We start from the raw sequence: 24337 nt of genomic DNA, 5'->3' as shown, positions 1-24337 counted from the left end.
CTTGTAAACCACACTGATAACAAGCTCTACCAGCTGATTGGCCTGCTCCATTTTCGGTCCTCTCTGAACCACCAAGGTTTGTTTGTCTGAGGGCCATGAGTAAGGCTGCGGCCTTTCTCTGATCTCGCTTTTCCTTTTGGGCCTGTTCTTCTTGGTCCCTATTATAGAACACCGAGGTTGCCAGGTTTAATAATGCCTCCATATTTTGTTCAGGGCCCAGGGCTTGCTTTTGGAGTCTTATTCTGATATCTGCAGCTGATTGGGTAATAAACTTATCCTTTAGAATCAACTGACCCTCGAGTGATTCAGGTGACAGGGAAGTATATTTTCTTAAGGCCTCCTATAGCTGCTGAAGGAAGGCAGAAGGATTTTCTTGCTTTCCCTGAGTTATGGTGGACATCACTGAATAATTCATGGGCTTTTTCTTAATTCTCCTTAGTCCTTCTAGAACACCGGTCAACTGATGTTTACAACTCCAGTCCCCATGATCTGAGTCGAGGTCCCAGTGGGGATCCGTACTGGGTATGGCCTGCTGACCGGTAGGGAATGTGTCCTTTTCTTTGGCTGTCATTCTATCATTTACTTGACTAAGAAACCCGGTATCTCCAAACTCTCAGGCTACAGCTAAAGCCGCATTCTTTTCATTAAAGGCCAAGGTTTGATCTAACAATAGCATGACATCTCTCCAAGCGAGATCGAAGGTTTGCCCTAGACCCTGTAGGACATCTGTGTACCTATCAGGATCATCTGAAAACTTCCCCAGGTCTGCCTTGATCTGTTTTACATCAGAGAGGGAGAAGGGGACATGTACCCAGGTTGGGTCAAATTCTCCTCTCCCTAGAGCTTGAAGGGGACATAACCAATAGCCCAGGGGGTTTGTGGGCGTTTGGAGATTTCTTTGCTTATTTCCTTATGAGCAGGGGAGATAGAGGATTATCATTAATAGGAAGGGGAGCTATAGGGAGGCTAGGCTATGGGGGTAAGCTGAGAGGTCCTCCTGTGGGATGTAAATTGTAAGCTTTCCATAGTTGTGTATTCTCCTTCAACAAAAAGAAAGCTTGGACATAAGGTGTTTCACTCCATTTGCCTTCCCTCTTACAGAAAAGGTCAAGCTGCAGGATAGTATTGTAATTTTTACTTCCCTCAGGTGGCCCTTTTTCCCCATCAGAGAGAGAATATTGGGGCCAGGCCGTAGTGCAGAAAAAATGAGCCACCTCTTTTTCAGGGTTTGTGGGTCAAATTGGTCCCAATGGCTTAGGATGCATTTCAAGGGTAAGCCTGTTGATGCCTGAGTGTTTCCCATCTGAAAGACAAAACTGCCCACAGTTTTGGTTTGTTTTGTTTCTCCTCCTGCCCAAGAACCCACAACGGTCCCTGGACCCTGCTGATTGGAATAGTTGCGCTCACCAACGCAGCAGCAGAAACAATCCCTGCCCAAGAACCCGCAACGGTCCTTGGACCCTGCTGATCGGAATAGTTGAGTGTTGCTCTCAAAGGCGGCGTGTCTGGAGTTGTTCGTTCCTCCTGGTGGGTTCGTGGTCTCGCTGGCTTTAGGAGCGAAGCTGCAGACCTTCGCAGTGAGTGTTACAGCTCTCAAAGATGGTGCATCCAGAGTTGTAACACTCACAGTGAAGGTCTGCAGCTTCACTCCTGAAGCCAGCGAGACCACGAACCCACCAGAAGGAAGAAACTCCAAACACGTCCGAACAGCAGAAGGAACAAACTCTGGACACACCATCTTTAAGAACTGTAACACTCACTTCGAGGGTCTGCGGCTTCATTCTTGAAGTCAGTGAGACCAAGAACCCACCAATTCCAGACACACTAATACCACCCAACTCACCAACTCAGGAGCAGAGGATAATAACAATAGGAAGTGCTTACAGTGCTTATTAGGTGCCAGACATTGTTTTGAATGCTTTAACTATACCCATTTAATCCCCCTCATAGCTCTGTGAGTCAGAGACTTTTGATCTCCACTTTACAGATGTGAAAATTTAATTACTTGCCAAAGGTCACTCAGTGAAATGGTTGAGGAAGATCCAGTTTCATTTAGTGCATGGCTTTCAAGTCCGTGCTCACCCAAAGCTCATTACCTCTGGGTTTGCTTCAAGACTAGTTAAAGTTAATTCAGTAATGGCTGTAACAAGACCATGGATGTACAGTTTCACTCCCCATTCGCTGGTTTAAATCCAGCCTGTTGTACCCTCTACATAAAAGCTTTCAATGGCTAATATGCATGTTTTGGTAGCTTAGATCTTGACCCTGGAGCACACCACAAAAGGTACAATTCTAACAGATTATTTACTTGTAGTTGATCTCAACAGAGTCAAAGAAGTGGCTCAATCAGATAATGTGAAAATTTAGGACAATAAAGTTTAAATTACTATATTCACTATAGTGTGTTTCACATTTGTGATTAGAGCTAATACTACTTCCAAAACAAAATTCTTAAGTCTGATTTTCTCTTTTAGAAAGTTGAGCTAATCACTCTTTCCACTTGCAATAAATAAAACATACCAGGCAAATGTTATCCAAGCCACGTTTACAGAAGTGTGTCTGAACTTGGTACCATCCTCATTCAGATCAGTTGTCAGAGTAGAACACAGAGACTTTTTAGGTGGCCTGCTTGGTTGTCCTTAGTCCAGAAGCACTTTATGCTATTTTGAATTTCACAATAAAGTGTAGCAACATGTTACAGCTCTTGCTAAAAATGAATTTTGCTTTGTTTTGTTTTGAGACGGGGTCTCCCTCTGTCACCCAGGCCACAGTACAGTGGTGTGATCATAGCTCACTACACCATGGAACTCTTGGACTCAAGATCCTCTCATGTCAGCCTTCTGAGTAGCTAGGCCTACAGGCATATGCCAGCCCACCTGGCTAATTTTTTCTTATTTTTTGTAGAGACAGGAGTCTCACTATGTTGCCCAGGCTGGTCTTGAGCTCCTGGGCTCAAGCAATCCTCCCACCTTGGCCTCCCAAAGTGCTGGGATTACAGGCATGAGCCATTGCATCCAGCTAAAAATGTAAATAAATTTAAATTGTCAGACAAGAGCCTGCCTGACTGTTGCCCAGAGGATATACATACTTAAATTTACACTTCTATATCTCACCATCTTTGGACTAGTAAAAAATGTCATAACGACTTTAATAGCGGTCGGATGAAAATATTTCAAAAGCAGGGCTAGAATATATTATTACTTAAGGAGAAAGAGCAGGCAATTTAAAATTTAAAAATGCAAGAGTGAAGAGAAGCAAAGAAAGTAGTGGTGATGGCAGCAGAGTGCTTCTGGGATCTTCCTGAATCTCCTCACAAAAACAGTGAAAACAACTAGGATAGCAAAAGAAAACATCTACAGACAACATCTCTACCAAAAACTACATGAAAATATGTCCCCTGGAACTCTAGGACGCTAATTAATTGATGGGGCCAAACTAAGGCAGCAACAAGAACAGGGGGAGGGTAGGGAGAGGTCAGGGTAGGAAGGGTGTGTCTGTGTGTGTGTGTCTGTGTGTGTGTGTGCGTGTCTGTGTGTGTGTGTGCAAGGCAAGGCATGTCCTGGCAGAAGTGGAGGTTAGAAAAAGAGGATTTGGCTGGGCACGGTGGCTCACACCTGTAATCCCAGCACTTTGGGAGGCCGAGGCAGGCGGATCACAAGGTCAAGAGATGGAGACCATCCTGGCCAAGTGGTGAAGCCCTGTCTCTATTAAAAATACAAAAAATTAGCTGGGCATAGTGGCACGCGCCTGCAGCCCCAGCTACTTGGGAGGCTGAGGCAGGAGAATCACTTGAACCCAGGAGGTGGAGGTTGCAGCGAGCCGAGATCGCGCCACTGTACTCCAGCCTGGCAATAGAGCAAGACTCCACTTAAAAAAAAAAAAAAAAAAAGAAAAGAAAAAGAGGACTTGAGAGCATCACAAGAACCAAGAAACCCAGAAATCACTTAAGTCATCACCTAAAAAAGGAGCCCCACTAGAAGTGAGTATGAAACTAAGAATCATAGTGGGAAATGGAAGACTGGTAGGGTCCCTGTTGCAGGGAATGACCCTAAAGCTCCCAGAAACACCTAGTAGAATTTCCTTTGCAGGACAGGCCCTGTACAGAGCAAGGTAGAATACAGTATGTATGTTAATAGCTAGCTAGCTAAAGCTGACAATAATAGCTAGGTCAGTCTAATCAAATTTAGTAACATACTAAAATTCAGATAACTAGACATTATGTGCCACCTGGTGTGACGCCACAGGAAGTATGCTGTATCCCCAAATAAGCATTTTTGCCAAGAAAATAAAAAATAAAAACTTAATAAAAAATATAGGCCGGGTATGGTGGCTCACGCCTGTAATCCCAGCACTTTGGGAGGCCAAGGCGGAAAGATTGCTTGAGTTCAGGAATTTGAGGCCAGCCTGAGTAAGAGCCCATCTCTATCAAAAGTTTTAGATTATTAGTTTTTTTCTTTTTATTTATTTATTGTTTGGTTATCTATTGCTACTGAACAAATGATTAAATTATTTTTTCTTTTTGTTACTAATTAATTCATGATGCAACAATATATTCGAATATTTTTAAAAAATAAAAATAGAAAATATGGAGGAAGAAATAATATATTAAATGATAATATAAGATTGTAATTATCCAAATGTGGGAAATTCTCCAGGATAAATAATCTAGTCTCTTCAATAAATAAATGGCATGACAATGAGGGGGGGTCATAGAAAGGCACATTAAAAAAGAAAAAAAGACCTAAAGACATAACAACCAAATGAAATGTATAGATTTTGTTTGGATCCTGATTTGAAATTACCATCTTTTTTTAAAAAAAATTGTTTTTTGAGATATTGGGGGAAATCAAATATGGACTGAGGATTACATTATATAAAGGAATTACTGGCTGGGTGTGGTTGCTCACACCTGTAATCCTAGCACTTTGGGAGGCTGAGGTGGGTGGATCACGAGGTCAGGAGATCAAGACCATCCTGGCCAACATGGTGAAACCCTGTCCCTACTAAAAATACAAAAATTAGCTGGGTGCGGCGGCACATGCCTGTAATCCCAGCTACTCGGGAGGCTGACACAGGAGAACTCCTTGAACCTGGGAGGCGGAGGTTGCAGTGAGCCGAGATCCTGCCACTGCACTCCAGCCTGGTGACAGAGCTAGACTCCATCTCAAAAAAAAAAAAAAAAGGAATTACCATTAATTTTGTAGGTGTGATAATGGTATGGTGTTTTGTTAAAAAAAAAAGAGAAGCAAAAACGCCTAATCTGTTAAAGATACTTGGAGAACTATGTACCAATGAAATATTATAATGTCTGGTATTTACATTAAACATTTCTTCACACAGAAAAAAAGTAGATGAAATAAGATGGCAAAATCGTGCAATGGGAGTTCATTAGATTTTTGTTGTTGTTTTTCCATAATTGAAGTTCTTCAAAATAAAAAGTTAAGTGGGGCCGGCCACGGTGGCCTGTAATTACAATTACGCCTGTAATTCCAGCACTTTGGGAGGCCAAGGCAGGCGGATTACCTGAGGTTGGGAGTTCAAGACTAGCCTGGCCAAGTGGTGAAATGCTGTGTCTACTAAAAATGCAAAAAGAAAAAAAAACAAAAAAAAATTAGCTGGGCATGGTGGCGGGCGCCTGTAATCCCAGCTACTTGGGAGACTTAGACAGGCAAATCGCTCGGACCCGGGAGGCGGAGGTTGCAGTGCACCATACCATTATCACACCACTGCACTCCAGGCTGGGCGTGACAGAGCAAGACTCCGTCTAAAAAAAAAAAAAAAAAGTTAAGTACAAAACTTCTAGGCACAGGTGTAGTGGCTTACGCCTGTAATCCCAGCACTTTGGGAGGCTGAGGCAAGAGGATTCCTTGAGGCCAGGAGTTCAAGATCAGCCTGAGCAATGTAGTAAGACTTTGTTTCCCCCCCACAAAAAAAGTCTAGGCACAACATTATATAACACAATTTAAAATATCCAATTGTTATAAAACTATAAAAACTATAAAACAAAAGAAGCAAAGAGCAGTAGGAGTTATTTTAAATGCCTAAAAAGAATTATTCAGTCTTTTTTTGTTGTTGAGATAATTGTCATGTACTTTCTATTAACAGAAAGCCAAAACTAAAGGTTACCATCATTTAAAAATATGTTGTTATAAAAAATATGTTTTTTGGCCGGGCGCGGTGGCTCACGCCTGTAATCCCAGCACTTTGGGAGGCCGAGGCGGGCGGATCACAAGGTCAGGAGATCGAGACCACGGTGAAACCCCGTCTCTACTAAAAATACAAAAAATTAGCTGGGCGCGGTTGTGGGCGCCTGTAGTCCCAGCTACTCGGGAGGCTGAGGCAGGAGAATGGCGTGAACCTGGGAGCGGAGCTTGCAGTGAGCCGAGATCGCGCCACTGCACTCCAGCCTGGGCGACAGAGCGAGACTCCGTCTCAAAAAAAAAAAAAATGTTTTTGAGACTTTTTGCCAATTTAACATATTCTCCAAAGGAACACTGTCTTTAGCATAGATTTACTGGGCCAGGTGTCCATGTTTGGTGTCCTTCTTTGGAACACTCACCCTGCTGCTTCAATGACAGACAAACCAAGCCTGTTAAATTATTACCTAGCAAACTTTTGGCAATTTCCCAGTCAGTCACATTTTCCAGTCATTTTGCTCTTACGTTTACAGACCTGGTTGTTCATTTTTAGCCAATGTCCAGGAGGGACTTGGCTCCCGGCAATCTTTTTTTTCCTTTTCAATTTTGACATCTCTATGAGTTAGCTATTAAACAATATTATCACAGCCTATTTTTTTCTTACTCATATTACCCAGGAGACAATTCCAGAATGAACTTGGACTAAAATTTTATACAGCATGCTGAGTTTCCTAAAGGTTTGGTATCTATTTTCTATAATCTGTGAAGGTTCTTTTCCTTACAATATTTATCCAAAGGGTTCAAGTGCCCTGCCTATGTTTCTACAATTTTCTTAGCCAAAGCCAATCACTATAATGAGAAGTAGATCTTATTTGGCAGGTTAAAGTATGGTGCAGGTCAAAGCTGCCTCCTTTCTGTACCACGTGCATTAAACATTTTGCTTCTTTGGTTTCTGAACACATCAGCTCTTCTTAAAGATCTTTCTCTGGGGTCTAATACTTTGCTCTCTCTGCTTATAAATGTAAACACTATGCCAGGTGCAGTGGCTCACACCTGTAATCCCAGTACTTTGGGAGGCTGAGGCATGTGTATCATGAGGTCAGGAGTTTAAGACCAGCCTGGCTAGCATGGTAAAATCCTGTCTCTACTAAAAATACAAAAATTAGCTGGGCATGGTGGCGTACGCCTGTAGTCCCAGCTACTCAGGAAGCTGAGGCAGGAGAATTGCTTGAACCCGGGAGGCAGAGATGCAGTGAGCCAAGATCACACCACTGCACTCCAGCCTGGGTGACAGAGCGAGACTCCGTCTGAAAAAAAAAAAAAAATTAAACACTATGTAATTTCCCTGAGTGACTGGATCACCCCAAAACTATCTAAAAATAATTTCAAACACATAAATGATTTGAGAACCAGAGACAGTAATATTGAACCCATTGATAGGATGGCAGTAGGCAGAACTGTGCAGGGAGACTTTCCAGTTTCCAAATACACATATACACTCAGAGCGAGAACAACTTTTTTTTTATCTTTTCATTTTTTATTTGATATGGAGTTTCGCTCTTGTTGCCCAGGCTGGAGTGCAATGGGGCGATCTCGCTACAATCTCCACCTCCCGAGTTCAAGTGAGTCTCCTGCCTCAGCCTCCTGAGTAGCTGGGATTACAGGCATGCGCCACCACGCCTGGCTAATCTTTGTATTATTAGTAGAGATAGGGTTTCTCCATGTTGGTCAGGCTGGTCTCGCACTCCCAACCTCAGGTGATCCACCCGCGTTGGCCTCCCAAAGTGCTGGGAGTACAGGCGTGAGCCACCGCGCCCAGCCAGAGCGAGAACTTCTACTAAGTACTTACTGAAGTGATCAAGAGCTCTTCAGCTTTCTTTCTTCACTGTGGAGATAAGAATACTTGTTATAGCCTTTGCAGATGATGCAAAAAAGATGACTAGTGTTTGTGAATTGATTTGAACTCTTTGGTAGAAGGATGCCAGGTACCTAGACAGCAAGATATAAAACTGTACAAGGCTGGGCATGGTGGCTCACGCCTGTAATCCCAGCACTTAGGGAGGCTGAGGTGGGCGGATCACAAGGTCAGGAGTTCAAGACCACCCTGGCCAAGATGGTGAAACCCTGTCTCTACTAAAAATACAAAAATTAGCCAGGCATGGTGGTGCATGCCTATAGTCCCAGCTACTTGGGAGGCTGAGGTAGGAGAATCGCTTGAGCCCAGGAGGTGGAGGTTGCAGTGAGCCGAGATTGCACCACTGCACCCCAAATTGGGCAACAACAGAGTGAGACTTTGTCTCAAAAAAAAAAAAAAAAAAAAAAAAAAAAAGCAAAACTGTACATTCTGGGTGAGTAATTACAGGGAGCTATACAGTCCTTAGAGTCAGGGTCAACACTCTTTGAACATCAAGTATTGTAGTAACTGGTAAGAAGACATCTGAGTTTTATCTACTCCTGATTTATTTAAAAGCCTGGAATTCCTTAACCTATCTTTGTTGACATAACACATGTAGACAAAATATGACAAGTCCCTCTCTGGTTCAAAATAGAATAAGCACACAGTGTCTAAGATTAGATGCCCTATTTAGGAAGTTTCAAAGGTGACGCCTGCTACCACACCTGGCTAATTTTTTGTATTTTTAGTAGAGATGGGGTTCCACCATGTTGGCCAGGCTGGTCTCGAACTCCTGACCTCAGGTGATCTGCCTGCTTCGGCCTCCCAAAGTGCTGGGATTACAGGCGTGAGCCACTGCGCCCAGCTCTTTTTCCTTTTTTTGGCGGGGGGACAAGGTCCCGCTCTGTCATCCAGGCTGGGCACCCAGTGGTGTGATCATAGCTCACTGCAGACTCAACCTCCCGGGCTCAAGTAGCTGGGACTACAGGCACCTGCCATCATTCCCAGTTAATTGTTTTATTTTTTGTAGAGACGGGGTCTCCCCATGTTGCACAGGCTGGCAAATAGGCATTGTTGAAGATTATCAGCAATAGATCGAAACTGGGAGAACTTATGGGCATGGAGGAGGCATGAACGGGACTGATGAAAGGACAGAACAAATAGGAAGTTTCAAAGGTGAGCTTTAAGAGAGGAAATGACTCAGCCACAGTTTAGGGTGATAGTTCCAGTTAGGTGAGTTGTAGGTGATAATGTGGCTTGGGTGAGCTCATTATCTATGGAGGACAAGATTCTAGAAGCTCGCTCCGAGTGTCATCAGGAATCATGAACCAAAGCACAACATTACACAATATTTTTCCAATAGAGGAGGAAATACTGGCATTCTTTACTTTTAAAACTCAGGGCAGTTCTGGTTATTGAAGCTTAAGAGACAACTGGTATAATGACAGTAACAACTAATAAAAATGATTGACATGAAGAAAAAATATTCGTATTAGTCTAGTCTAAATTTGACTTATTCATCAAACATTTGAAGATCCAACCTTTCCCAGACTCTTGGGGTACAGTTTTGAAAGAGAGGGGTGTAGGTCCTTCCCTTCTACGAGGCTGCAATCCTGCAGATAAATGACTTCACGGTCTAGGAAGGATGAAGTCAAAGACTGCTGTATTAGTCCATTTTCATATTGCTATAAAGAACTTCCCTGAGACTGGGTAATTTATAAAGGAAGAGGTTTAATGGACTCACAGTTCTGCATGGCTAGGGAGGCCTCAGGAAACTTACAATCACAGCAGAAGGGGAAGCAAGTACATCCTACGTGAAGGGCAGGAGAGAGGAGAAAGTGAAGGGAGAAGAGCCCTTTATAAAACCATCAGATCTCCTGAGAACTCACTGTCACGAGAACAGCATGATCCAATCACCTCCCTCCCTTGACACGTGGGGATTACAATTGGAGATGAGATTTGGGTTGGAACACAGAGCCGAACCATATCAATTGGATTATTGATATTTATAAAACCATGATTAAAATGAACGTAGACACATTCCATTGTAATTCTTTAAATAGGCAGCACACTTGAAGTTTCAAGAAAGGTAGTTTCAAGACAGATCAGGACAAAATATTGAGGAAGCCAGAGTGGCTGGTGCTAAGTAATTTGCCTAAAATTAGACGAGAAACTCTGTGAAGGCAGAGATTACGTGTCTGGGTCATAGTGGATCAGCAGGGAGCAGTAGAGCACCTGAAAAGTCGTAGCCAATCAATACTTCTTAAAAAATAAAAAAAATGGGCTGGGCTCAGTGGCTCATGCCTGTAATCTTAGCACTTTGGGATGCCAAGGAAGGAGGACTGCTTGAGGCCAGGAGTTGGAGACCAACCCTGGCAACATAGTGAGACTCCCATCTCTACAAAAAATTAAAAACAAAAAATAGCCTGGAGTGGTGGTGTGTACAGGTAGTCTTAGCTACTCGGGAGGTTGAGATGGGAGGAAAGATTGAGTCCAGGAGTTCAAGATCAGCCTGGGCAACACAGTGAGACTCTCTCTCTACAAAAAATAGAAAGGAATAAAACAAAAATTGAGTACTCATTATGTGTAAGTATTGCTTTTGGAGTGTTTAGTATGAGTGTTACTGATCAGTACACAGATGGTGTAAATACAGTGTAATAAGTATTAAAGAGATAAGGCCCTGTGCAGTGGCTCACATCTGTAACCCCAGCACTTTGCTAGGAGTTCAGGACCAGCCTGGGCAACATGGCAAAATCCCATCTCTACAAAAAATACAAAAGTATTTGCTGGGCATGGTGGCACATACCTGTGGTCCCAGCTACTTAGGAGGCTGAGGTGGGAGGATCGCTTGAGCCGGGGAGGCTGAAGCTGGAGTGAGCCAAGATCGTGCCACTGCACTTCAGCCTGGGTAACAGAGTGAGACCCAGTCTCAAAAAAGAAAAAAAAAAAAAGATTAAAGAAAAAAAGAGATAAGCATAGGAGGGAGGCTACTAGAATAGAATAGTGATTCTAAAGAATTCAGGGATATGGAGGCTTCTTGGACAAAGTAACGCTTGAGCTGAGTTTTTTTGGGGGGCGGGTTTTGTTTATCTTAAGACAGGGTTTTGCTCTGTTGCCCAGACTGGAGTGCACTGGCGCAATGATGCAATCAATTATGGCTCACTGCAGCCTGGACCTCCTGGGTTCGGGTGATTCTCCCATCTCAGCCTCCAGAGTAGCTGAGACTACAGACTCACGTGGCCACTCTGGCTAATTTTTGTATTTTTAGTAGAGTCGGGGTTTTGCCATGTTGCCCAGGTTGGTCTCGAATTCCTGGGGCTCAAGCCATCCTCCCACCTCCGTCCCCGAAAGTGTTGGGATTACAGGTGTGAGACATTGTGCCCGATCTGAGCTGAGTTTTGAAGATAGTCAATGGGGCACAGTATGTGTTAAATCACTGTGGAATGAAATAGCATTATACATTTGAGGAACCAAAAACAGTGCAGTTTGGCTGAAGAGAAGAATGAGGTGGCATGATGGTGTTACGGTAGATTAGGTTATAGGGTGGATCTAGATCTATTTATATGCTATGTTAAAATTTCGGCTTTATTCTAAATTTAGAAATCACTCAACTATGTTAAACAGAGGAATGACAGAATCATATCTTCATTTTAGGAAGACCAATCAGGCAGCAGTGATAGTGCAAAGTGGGGGTAGAACGGAGGTGGGAAGGTTTAAACTAAGTATAGAGAGATAATAGAATCCACAGGAAAGATATCACTGAGAAAGAAATTGGATTGTGGGGGCTGAGTGAAGGGTGCTAGAATGACTGCTAGGCTTCAAGTTTGGATGTAGTGTCACTTAATAAGGTAGATAATAGAAGTAGAGGTTTTGTTTTTGTTTTGAGGGTAGGTGAGGAGGCAAAAAGGATAATAAGTCCAGTCTTTCCTTAAGCTCAAGGTACCAATGGGACACATAAGTGTGCATGTTAGTCTTCTTTTGATGCTATCATCAGGTCACCCACTCTCACAGATGGTTTTCTTTGTTGTTGTTGTTGTTTTTGGAATGGAATCTCACTCTCTCTTTTGCCCAGGCCGGAGTTTAGTGGCATGATCTCGGCTCACTGCCACCTCTGCCTCTGGAGTAGCTGGGATTACAGGCAAGTGCCACCACACCCAGCTAATTTTTGTATTTTTTTGGTAGAGACAGGGTTTTGCCACGTGGGCCAGGCTCGTCTCCAACTCCTGAGCTCAAGTGATCTGCCCGCTTCGGCCTCCCAAAGTGCTGGGATTATAGGTGTGAGCCACCGCACCCGGCCACAAATGTCTCTTTGTGTGTGTGTGTGTGTGTGTGTGTGTGTGTATATATGTCTTTGAGGCAGCATAATCTTTCCAAGCTTTTTATGTGCTATGAGGCCCCCTAAAAAGGAATCGGATGAATAAACAGGTTGTATGTTGGTAACTATAAGATAAATAGTACTTTAATAATTTGAAGAAATATGAAATCTTAACACTTTGTGAAGCCAACGGGGGTGGACCACTTGAGCCCAGGAATTGGAGACTAGCCTGGACATCATGACAAAACCCCGTCTCTACAAAAAATACAAAAATTAGCTGGGCGTGGTGGATGCACGCCTGTAGTCCCAGCTACTCAGGAGGCTAAAGTGGGAGGACCACCTGAGCCAGGGAGCTCCAGGTTGCAATAAGCAGAGATTACACCACTGCATTCCAGCCCGGGCAACAGAGTGAAACCCCGTCTCAAAAAAAAAATAAATAAAATAATAATTTGAAGAAATAGTCCCTAGCATTATAGTACTACGATCTAATATCTCATTTCATATATAAATAAAACATGGCAGCATGAGTAACAAGTCCAATCTGCTTTCCATTATACTGTAATAACAGTAAAGCAGACATGATAAAATAAGATGAATTACTTTATCTCTTTGAAATTACTTCCTGATTGGTTGGTAGTGCATACTCCTTAGTACAAGTTTTATTGGCTTTTGCAACAAAGAAAAAAATTTTAAAAAGTAACAGATCTTAAATGCAATTTTCCTGTATCGCTATTAATATAATTACCGAACCTAATTTCCTTATGTTGCTAATTATTTTTGTCTTATTTTTCAAATAAATGCTTCTTAGCTATATTAATTTTTAGAAACATTCTAGTGCATTAGGATATTTTCTAGGAAACTAAGCACATAAAAATACCCACGATTGTACTTAAAATATTAGCCTTGTCTCTTATGCGTATATTACATTCACTCAAACTTTTAAAAAAAATTTTCCGACACGGAGTCTCGCTTTGTCGCCAGACTGGAGTGCAGTGATGCGATCTCGGCTCTCTGCAACCTCAGCCTCCTGGGCTCAAGCAATTCTCGTGCCTCAGCCTCCTCAGGAGCTGGGACTACAGGCGTGCGCCACCACGCCCGGTTAATTTTTGTATTTTTAATAGAAATGCGGTTTCACAATGTTGGCCAAGCTAGTCTCGAACTCCTGGCCTCAAGTGATCGCCCACCTCGGCCTCCCAAAGTGCTGGGATTACAGGCTTGAGCAGCCGCGTCCGGCCATATTCACTTAAACATTTAATGACCCAGGAGAACATCCATCTAGGATTTTAAGTTGTACTCACAATGCTTTTATTTTCTGTTTCGATCAAAATAGTCTATTGATGACAATATTTGTGAGCCCATTCATTTCTAAGATATCAAATTGTTAGTCTAGCCAGTCTCCTTCAAACTTTTCTCCCTTTACCTACCATCGTCAAGATCCAAAGGAATTCACTACCTCTTCTTCTCCCAAGAAAAAAAAAAATCGCTCCTCCCCCTCTCCCAACCCCCCGAAACACAACCCATTCCAGAAAAGGAAAGAAGAGGGGACGCAAAGTGGAATAAGTTACGACGCGCGACCCAGCGCACAGAAACGGTACCAAAGCCCAGGCTCGAGACGGAGACGAGGAATCAGTAACCACAGGCGGAGGATCTTGGCTATTTGCCAGAAGAGAACTGACTGGTGCTAAGAAACCAGAGACAGAGCCAGTGACAGGAAGGGAAAGAGGGCCCACCCTTGGGACTGCCTGAAACACCCAAAGAATGAAAAAGAAACGTCAGGAATCCGAGACGGGCTGCGGTCGGCCAGAGCGACCAGCCAGGTTAATAACAAGCTCCGAAGCCCGGCACACGGGTGAGAGACCCTTGGGAAGGAAACTGCGCCTGGGGACGGCCTGCTCGAAGGAAACTGATAACCAGGAAGCCTACGGCCGCCTCGCTTCCAAAAGCCAAAGTCGGAGCCCCGGCGCCCCGTAGCTGCCGGCAGACACCGCACCGGGTCAATACGCCGGCCTAGAGGCGGAGCCCGAGCTCTTTCCCCGCCCTCTAACGGCGACCCGGGTTGCGTTCTCAGTGCGCCGGCGTAGGGTGAGGCCGGACTCTATTTGGCGATTAAGCGTGAGGCTGCGTTCGCTACCCAGCATGCTGTGCGCTAGTGACGGCCCTCCGCCTATCCCCTTCCCAACTCTCCCCCCACCCCTCCCGCCGCGGCCCCCCTTCCCCTAAAGTGAGTGAGTGAGACGGGCAGATGGAGGAGGGACTGTAATGGCGGCGGCCGGCAGCTCCCTGCTCTGACCCACGGCAGGCACACAGTAACGACCCCTTCCCCGCCCCTCTCCCGGCCGGCCTCCGCCCCGCAGCCAGCGCGGGGCCACCCTCTCCGGCCCTTCCCCCAGCTGTCGGCGTCTCGCCCTGCGCCCCGGCCGGGGCCCCACACACAATGGACGAGCTTGCCGGAGGCGGTGGTGGCGGCCCGGGGATGGCGGCCCCTCCCCGGCAGCAGCAGGGACCTGGGGGGAACCTGGGCCTTCCGCCGGGGGGGAACGGAGCGGCGGGCGGCGGGGGTCCTCCGGCCTCCGAGGGAGCGGGTCCCGCGGCAGGCCCCGAGCTGTCCCGGCCGCAGCAGTACACTATCCCGGGGATACTGCACTACATCCAGCACGAGTGGGCTCGGTTCGAGATGGAGCGGGCGCACTGGGAGGTGGAACGGGCCGAACTGCAGGTACCTCGTTGGGGTCGGTGTGCGGGACGGCTGCGGCGGCTGGGTTCCCGGCCGGGGGGTGGGGCCGGGGACTCCCCTCAGCCGGAGCCGGTGCCTTGGGAGGCCGAGCGGAACCTACCTGTGCTGCTCGGGGTGTGATGGTCCTCTCAACGGCTTTTCCTGGAGTCCCCCTCCCTCTTTCCCGCAGAAGCTTGCTCCCCAACCTTCACTAGCTACGCGGTGCGGGCCTCCTCCGGGCAGCCATTTTGGCTTTTAGTATGGCGTCTGCGGGGGCTCCTCTGGAGGCGGCCTTCCCGGGTCTCCGGGGCTTGGGGCCGAGCACCTTTCTGTGGGAGAGTCCGGTTTGGGGCCTCTCGACCCAGAGTTTACTCTTGTTTGTTCCTCTTGAGATGAAGAGCCTGACGAGAATGACTAGGATAGGCATCTTACCCCCCTTTTCCGGACCACCCCCCCTTTCCGATTTGGCATATCTGGCCCCCTCCCTCAGTCTTGGTACGCACTTGCCCCTTGACAGCCACGCTTCTTTCCTGGGCTGCTACGGTGCACAGTGACTTGGGACTGACCTGTGAAGTTTTATTTCCCATCGTCAACTTTTTAAGTACTTTCTTACCTGAGATGCTGCCTTAGTCACTTGGATTTTCTGTAGTTATTCCTTACTTAGTGACTCATCAACGCTTTCAGCACTGAATTTTTCTTTTCACAGTACTCTTCACTAGATCTCCTTTCCTCATCTCTTTATCTATAAAAAAACCCAACCAGACGATCGATGCTGTACTTATGAAACGACTGAAGAGATTTAATATTCGCTTGAACTGAAATGTAGTTATATCATGTTACTTGTGCAGGAGAAGTGAGATGTTCTCAGGACCCTTCATAGTTGAGCTTGACTCGATCCTCATGATGTGAACCTTTGATAGGCTACACATTTGGAAGCTGTTGGTAGTTAACAGCTCATGTCCTGGTTCTCAAAATTGCTGCATCTTTTTGAAAGGATTATTTAACTTTCTTAGGTATTTGTGTTTATTTTTAAGTACCTTTCCAGGGCAAATTTAGGCTTAGAAGCAAAAAGCATGCGTCTAAATAGTATGGCACCTGTTCTTCAGACTGTTGTATATTTAGGAGGTAAGCAGTGTTTGCTGTCATATATGTCATATGCCTATGGTGAATAGTTAGGCAAATGTAGTGCTGAAAGGAGGAGGATTGGATTAACTAGAAAGGGTGTCCTCAAACAAAGGGTTTAGTTTGGTTCTGAACTAGTAAACTTTTATATGACTGCACAAAGTGGGTGAAGTTAAACTTTTCAAAAGTAAAAAATACTTGGGTATTTTGACACTGTATGAAGTCTTAAAAAATTGTAATACTTGTTAGTCATAGCTTTACAATTGTGTTTTGATATAATATTGGGCTTTAAAATTACATAACTTTAAAAAAGCTGAAGTCAAAACTGGTTTCTTTTAAGTTGTGTACAGTCTTGCTTTAAAATACTTAAAATTTATAGAATTCTGTTGATATACAGCTTTCTACTACATACTGTAAACTTAATTTTCTGTGTGAGTAAAGTTAGGCATTTGTTCTTAAAATTTGGATTGACAAATGCATTAAGGCCTAGGCTCACTAAGTAATACTTCACCAGTCCCTGCTATGGTTTCTTTGACCTTTGTACTATTGTATGCAAGTTTTGATTTTAACACTGTTTAAGTTAACAATTGCATTTTTCACCCATAAACTTCACTAATGTGAGCAGCTGAGAAGAAAGATATCTTGTGCGCAAATTAGTAAAACCTATACTATATATTAAAGAAGCCTTTATTGCCTGCTCTAGCATTTGCTTTCCCTTCTTGGTCTCCTCTCCTTAACGGGCAGCAGCAAAGAATTTTAAGGAAGATTCTTTTTGCTTGCTTGCTTGCTTGCTTTCAGATCTATTGGTACAGTAGTTCTGTTATTAGCCATCCTACGTTTTTGTTTGTTTCCTTGTTTTGAAGAAGTCCTACACTGTTTCTAGACTTATTTCGTACTGATTCTTTTGGAGTAAAATGTTCACGATGGCTTTGGTTTTTTTTTGTGTTATATATTTAAAATGTTTTATTGGGTTAACTTAGTTAATAAGGTTTCTAGTTTCTATCAGGAATATTGAATTTGCCTTAGGTGCCTTCAGTCTACTGAGATTGCTTGTGAGATGCATATTTTAAAATGTATGTGTTGAATACATATTTGTGGGAGGATGTAGTGAAGCATCAGTGGATTTTTACTGTAAACCTAAACTTATTTTTAAGAAAGACAATCTAGAATTAAGACAACTTACATATTATTATGTGCAGTCTCCGGTGCGATTCCATCTACACATATTTTTAAAGTGTTAATTATGGAATAGTTTCAATAGAGAACATGAGCTTAAGGAATACCCCATATTGATGTAAAATTTTAATGGGGAATATTTTTTTCCCTGGCTTTGGGAGAGATATTAAAAGGAACTTTGCAGTATGATTCTGTTCTCCGTAAAAAGAATTTATAGTAAAGGTCTTAGAAACTTGGAACGAAACCAAAGGATCATGTCTTAAAGCTCTTCTGTCTCTGATTCTTCCTTACCTTGAACTCAGGTAAAGCATTGTTAATAAGGTCGTAGGACAGTTGTTTCTTAACTTTTATATAACATGAATTACCAAAATTCCACAGACAGTCCACTTCAAGCCCTAGATCAGTCCAGATCTCCAGAGATTGAGAGGCCTACGTATTTTTTAAAGTTCTACAAGTGATTCTTTCTTCACAGTAGTGCCTGTTACAGAGAAAAATCACTACACTACACTTTTCTTTTTTGTAATTTCATAGTAGATTCATTAAATCTTGTCATGGAAAAGACACTAGGATTTGCAAATCACTATTCTAGACCAGCTTTTGAAAATCCTGAAAATAGAAAATTCAGGAGATTCCCCCCTTAGAAATGAAGAAATCAAGTTAAGTCTAAGCAAAATATCTCCTACTAACTTAAGGATCTTTAAGCAGCAACATCTATCATGTTACGACTTGTAAAAGTTAGAAACTGCCAGTTAATCAGCACTATAACCTTCTGAGGTAGGTATTCCTATTTTACAGGTGAGGAGACAAATTTAGGTAGGTTAAATAATTTTGCCAGGGTCACCTAGCCATAAAGTATTGGAGCTGAGATTCAAACCCAGGTCTGTCTGATTCCAAAGCCTGTGGTCATATCACCACTCTTGTAACCATTATGTTATACTGTCTTAGCACTTTTTTATAGAGTGGAATCTGACTTGTAATTCTTCGTCTAGTTTTGTGTGGCCCACACCACTTGAGTACATTTCAATGAAGTTTTATTGAGCCCCCATGATGCTGCTGCAAGGCATAGTTTATATATATTGCTAATGTGTCCTTATATTTTTCTTTGTAGTTTGTATATAGTAAGTGGATTTTGGGTATATACAAAATGCTTGTTTGCCAAGTGTAGAAATATGACATACCTAATACAAGAAAATGTAGTCAAAGAGTTTTTGTTCTTTTTTTTTTGAGATGGAGTCTGGCTCGACTGTTGCCTGGGCTGGGGTGCAGTGGCACCATCTCAGCTCACAGCAAGCTCCGCCTCCGAGTTCATGCCATTCTGCTGCCTCAGCCTCCCAAGTAACTGGGACTACAGGTGCCTGCCACCACGCCTGGCTGATTTTTTTATATTAGTAGAGACGAGGTTTCACCGTGTTAGCCAGGATAGTCTCGATCTTCTGACATCGTGGTCTGCCCACTTTGGCCTCCCAAAGTGCTGGGATTACAGGCTTGAGCCACCGCGCCCGACCGACAGTGATTTTTCATAAAGGTGTTGCCTTTATTCTGGGATTTTTTCCCTTCATACATTTTTACTGTTAGGCGTTTCCTTTTTCAGATGATGGTGATAATAGAGTTAAAAAAAATTTATTGATGGTATTAAGGGAGTCCACTACCTTGTGTCAGATTCCCTGTTTCTTTTTGAAGTCCTTGAAATGAAGTTTAGGGACCACTGATCTAGAATTCTCTGTATGCTCCTCCACTACCCATTAACCCCACTCTATAGTCTGCCTTTTCGCACTGCTCTCCCCTCACTCCCTTCTAAACACTTTGTATGACACTATGTTTTCTGTTCATGATTGACCTTCAAATTGCCAAATCCTGTGGCCTTATAGACCATATGTACCTAACCAACACTCTGCTGTTAACAAGTTCTTCAAAATTCTTTTCTTTTGCTTCCACTCTGTTTTTCCTGTCATCCACTTATCACTTTTCTTCATATGTTTTCTTTCTTTTGTTCCCAGTTGTTGTTACGTGGGGTTCTGGTTCTGTTTTATGTTTTCACTGTATATTCAGAATCAGATTTTTGGCTACCATGTACCATCTTAATAATACCTAACATTTATTTACTCTTTCCTAAGTGTTATTCCTGTGCCCCAGTATTTCAGTATTCATTTAATTTGTTCAGTATTCATTTAATTCTCAAAACAACTCAGTGAGGTTGATACAGGTATAATTGGCGTCTTTTTTTTTTTTTCTTTTTTCTGACACTGCCATATTGAGGTCCAGAGGTTAAGTAATCTATGCAACTAGGAGGCAGTAGAACTGGGATTTAAACTTAGACTGCCTGTAGAGGCCATGTTCTTTTTTTTTTTTTTTTGAGACGAGTCTCGCTCTGTCGCTCAGGCTGGAGTGCAGTGGCCGGATCTCGGCTCACTGCAAGCTCCGCCTCCCGGGTTCACGCCATTCTCCTGCCTCAGCCTCCCGAGTAGCTGGGACTACAGGCGCCCGCCACCACGCCTGGCTAGTTTTTTGTATTTTTTATTAGAGACGGGGTTTCACCGTGTTAGCCAGGATGGTCTCGATCTCCTGACCTCGTGATCCTCCCGTCTCGGCCTCCCAAAGTGCTGGGATTACAGGCTTGAGCCACCGCGCCCGGCACAAGGCCATGTTCTTAACCACTACTAGATTTTTGGCATCCAGATGTCCCTTGTATATCTAATTTCCTGTTTAGTTTTTCTTCCTCCAATTCAATGCATCCATTCAGTTAATCTCAAGTGCCTGCCTCTTCCCCTTGACAAAACACACTTGTTCATTCTTTATTCCTTGCCGCATTAAAGTTAACACTATCCTCCCCATCCCTAGTACTATAGAGGTCATTGAACCTTCCCCCTGCGTATGTTTGGCCTGTGAGTTTTATTGATTCCAGCATGATTATTTGGTGGTATTTGAGTGCGATTTTATGCTAGATCCTGGGTGTATAATGATGTATGAGACAAATACTTTGTCCTCAGGGAGCTTATACTCTAGAAATAATTTTTTTTTTTTTCAAGAGAGGGTCCTGCTCCGTTGCCCAGGCTGGCGTGCAGTGGTGCCAACATGGCTCACTGTAGCCTCAGCCTCCTGAGCTCAAGTGATCCTCCTGCCGCAGCCTCCTGAGTAGGTAGGACTACAGACATGTGCTGTCACACCAAGCTATTTTTATTTTTAGTTCAGATGAGTTCACAGTTTGTTGCCCAGGCTGGTTTCGAACTCCTGGGCTCAAATGATCCTCCCGCTTCATCCTCCCAAAGTCCAAAATGTTGGGATTACAGGTATGAGCCACCATGCCCGGCCAATAAAATGTTACAAACAACAAATTAACAGAATGCTGAGAGAATAAATGGTGATAGGAAACCTGTATATGTAATGGAGTTTCAGATAATACCTAATATTTATTGAGCACTTTTTTTTTTTTAGAGACAGAGTTCTTGCTCTGTCACTCAGGCTGGAGTGCAGTGGTGCCATTTCAGCTCACTGCAACCTTTACCTCCTAGGTTCAGGCGATTCTCATGCCTCAGTCTTCTGAGTAGCTGGAATTACAAGCACCCACCAACATGCCCGGCTGATTTTTGTATTTTTAGTAGAGACGGAGTTTCACCATGTTGGCCAGGCTGGTCTTGAATTCCTGACCTCGAGTGATCTGCCCACCTCGGCCTCCCAAAGTGCTGGGATTACAGGTGTGAGCCACTGTGCCTGACCTATTGAACACTTTCTATATGCCTGACATTATTTTAGGTTCTTCAATACATTTAATTCTCATAAAGTTCCTAAATGTATACTTTTAGATCTGAAGTATCAGGAATACCTGATTGTACAAAGAGCATTCAAGTTGGAAGCTACAGCATTTAGCAGAAGTTCTAAAGTAGGAAAGAGCTTCATTTAAACTGTGTGAACTGGCTAGGTGTGGTGTCTCATGCTTGTAATCCCAGCACTTTGGGAGGTTGAAGTGGGAGGATCACTTGAGCCCAGGAGCTGGAGTCCAACCTGGGCAACAGTGAGACCCTGTCTCTAAAAAAGAAAATGTGTGAACTGGACTATAATGATTCAAAAAGGCTAAGTAATATAGATAACATCAGTATCCTAAAATATATTCTAATTCACTGATTCTTGATTTTTTGGGGGATTGTGTAGTCCCCTTTGCATATATTACAAAACCTATGGAGCCTCTTATAGTTTTTTTCCAAAAAGGGTAAGAAAATTTTACTTAGAATGCCCATGAAGCCTGACTGCTGACCTAAGGAAGTAACTGATTTAATCTGTGCTTTTTGTTTCTGTACTAACGTTGCCTTAGTTCAGAGTACTCCTCCTGCCGGAATTCTTTGAGATAATCTCCTTACAGGTTTGTTTCATCCATTGCACCTCTTAACAGTTTATCCTTTATATCATAAATATGATTGTATTATGTATAATCCTCCTTTCCTTTTTTTATGAAAAGTTTCAAACATGTATGAAAATAATATAGTATTGTGACCTCCCACAAACCTGTCACTCATCTTAAACAGTAACAACTCATGATCAGTCTTGTTTTACCTGTACTTCTATCCAGTCATTGTCCATTCCAAATTATTATTGTTTTCTATTATTTTATTTTTAAGAGACAGGGTCTCACTATGTTGCCCAGGCTGGAGTGCAGTGGTGTAATCGTAGCTCACTGCAGCCTCAAAACTCCTGGGTTCAAATGGTCCTCCCACCTCAGCCTCCCAAATAGCTTAGACTATAGTCTTAAGTGCCACCACGCTTGGCTAATTTTGTTTTTAGTAGGGATGGCATCTTTCTGTGTTGTCTAGGCTGGTCTTGAGATTATGGCCTCAAGCAATCCTCCTACCTTGACCTCTCAAGAGTGTTGGGATTAAAAGCATGAGCCACTATGCCTGGCATTGTTTTTTTTTTTTAATTTTTATTATTTTTTTTTGAGGCAGTGTCTCGCTGTGTCACCCAGGCTGGAGTGCAGTGGTGCGATCTCAGCTCACTGCAGGCTCCATTCCCCCCATGCACCCCCGTTTCAAATGATTCTTATGCCTCAGCCTCCAGAGTAGTTGGGATTACAGGTGTGTCATCATGCCTGGCTAATTTTTTGAATTTTTCGTAGGGATGGGCTTTCACCATGTTGGCCAGGCTGGTCTCGAACTCCTGACCTCAGGTGATCTGCCCACCTTGGCCTCCCGAAATGCTGGGATTACAGGTATGAGCCACCATGCCCGGCCTAAATTTTCTTTTCTTCTATAAGTGCTTGAAGTTACTGAGTTCTGAAGTTGTTGAGCTCTCTGCTATTGATTTGAGCAAGTTCCGGGCACCGATGGCTTTCATCTTCTCATTTTCTGCTTCTTTTGCAAGTTGATCAACAAGCTCAATTAAACTACCAATTATTTTTTGAAACTGGCCAATTTTGTCCACAAAGTTCTTGCACTCTTTCTTGAACTTTATGGTCTACTGGGTAATCTCTGAGTCCAACACCCACAGCTTGTTCAGCTCATCAAAGTGCAGTCCCTCTTCACCCAGGATGTCTTTTACCATAGGTGTTTCCCATCCAGCTTCCCTAGAGAAGCTCTGCTCTGAAGAAGTGACAGTGGCAGGAGGAAATGTGTCATAGGAACAAGGGTCGAGAAAGAATAAAGTTCGCTTGCACAGGTATTGTTCATTCAACACACATTTCTTGGAGTGCCCACTACATGCCAACACTGCTAGATGCTGGGGGTACAAAGATGAATGCAACATGGTGCCCACCCTGCTAGCCCTGTGGCGGCAGCTTACTGTGACCCAGGCTGATGTAGACTGGCAGCTTCTCCCTGTCCCTGGCAGCTGTTATGCAGGCAGCCTGCCTCGGCTGTTGCCATGACTACAGAGACTCTTTACCCATGACCTGAAATATATTTTTATTAAGTTTTTTTTTTTTTTTTGCAAAATGCTTTTAAATTTATTTAAATTAATTTCCTTTTTTTTTAAATTGAGGCAGAGTTTCGTTTTGTTGCCCAGGCTGGGGTGCAGTGGGTGCGATCCTGGCTCACTGCAACCTCTGCCTCCCAGGTTCAAGCAATTCTCCTGCCTCAGCCTCTTGAGTAGCTGGGGTTACAGGCATGCACCACCATGCCCAGCTAATTATTTTGTATTTTTAGTAGACACGGGGTTTCACCGTGTTGGCCGGGCTGGTCTTAAACTCCTGACCTCAAGTGATCACCCACCTTGGTCTCCCAAAGTGCTGGGATTACAGGTGTAAGCCACCGTGCCCAGCCTAAATAACTGTGTATGCTCGCTTCTGTGTGTACACCCTCACTACCCCTCATAAGACCATTGCAGTTTTAGGTTCACAGCAAAATTTAGCAGAAAGTACAAGCAGTCGCCTACCCCAACGTTTTGCCTTTTCCAGAATACATTCATATACCTTCCCATGGTACTCTTGGGGGAAATTTGTTCTAAGAGTTCTCCTCCAGGATACAAAATTGTTAGATGCTCAAGTCCCTCAACACAATGACTTCGTAACTTATGCACATCTTCCTGTATATTTTAAATCTCTAGATTGCTTATAATTATGTAATCTAAATGCTATGTAAATAGTTGTTATACTTTTTTAAAATTTTTATTTGAGACAGGGTCTCAGTCTGTCACCCAGGCTGGAGGGCAGTGAAACAATCACTGCTCATTGCAGCCTTGACTTCTGGGTTCAGGTGATCCTCCCATCTTAGCCTCCTGAATAACTAGGACTACAGGCACCCGCCACCACACCTGACTAATTTTTGTATTTTTTCTAGAGACAGAGTTTTGCTAAGTTGCTGAGGCTGGTTTCAAGCTCCTGGACTCAAACGATCTGCCCTCCTTGGCCTCCCAAAGTGCTAGGATTACAGGTGTCAGCTACTGCACCTGGCTAGTTGCTATAATTTTTAAAAACTATTTTTTGCCCGGGCACCGTGGCTTATGCCTGTAATCCCAGCACTTTAGGAGGCCAAGGCGGGTGGATCACAAGGTCAGGA

At 43.6% G+C, this 24337-nt stretch overlaps 2 protein-coding genes and 1 pseudogene across 8 annotated transcripts in view; 1 reads left to right on the top strand and 2 right to left on the bottom strand.

Annotated features, from left to right (window-relative positions):
- Nucleotides 1-15321, bottom strand: part of AP4S1 (adaptor related protein complex 4 subunit sigma 1) — a 77715-nt gene extending 62394 nt beyond the window's left edge. For all 3 annotated transcript variants that reach the window (XM_045396260.3, XM_065548696.2, XM_045396259.3), the window contains exon 1: nt 15181-15321. The gene's annotated coding sequence lies outside the window, so the exon portion shown is untranslated. The remainder of the gene's footprint in view (nt 1-15180) is intronic.
- Nucleotides 14587-24337, top strand: part of STRN3 (striatin 3) — a 134026-nt gene continuing 124275 nt past the window's right edge. For all 5 annotated transcript variants that reach the window (XM_005561019.5, XM_005561017.5, XM_005561018.5 and 2 more), the window contains exon 1: nt 14587-15062. In XM_005561019.5, the coding sequence (XP_005561076.1) occupies nt 14781-15062 (282 nt within the window). In that variant the 5' untranslated portion in view covers nt 14587-14780. The remainder of the gene's footprint in view (nt 15063-24337) is intronic.
- On the bottom strand, nt 22460-22997 carry LOC107130267 (intraflagellar transport protein 20 homolog pseudogene; annotated as a pseudogene).

Source organism: Macaca fascicularis, chromosome 7, assembly GCF_037993035.2.
Source record: "Macaca fascicularis isolate 582-1 chromosome 7, T2T-MFA8v1.1".
In the NCBI taxonomy this organism is placed as follows: domain Eukaryota; kingdom Metazoa; phylum Chordata; class Mammalia; order Primates; family Cercopithecidae; genus Macaca; species Macaca fascicularis.
Note: the sequence above shows the minus strand (reverse complement) of the source record. Positions and strands in the feature narration are given on the sequence as shown.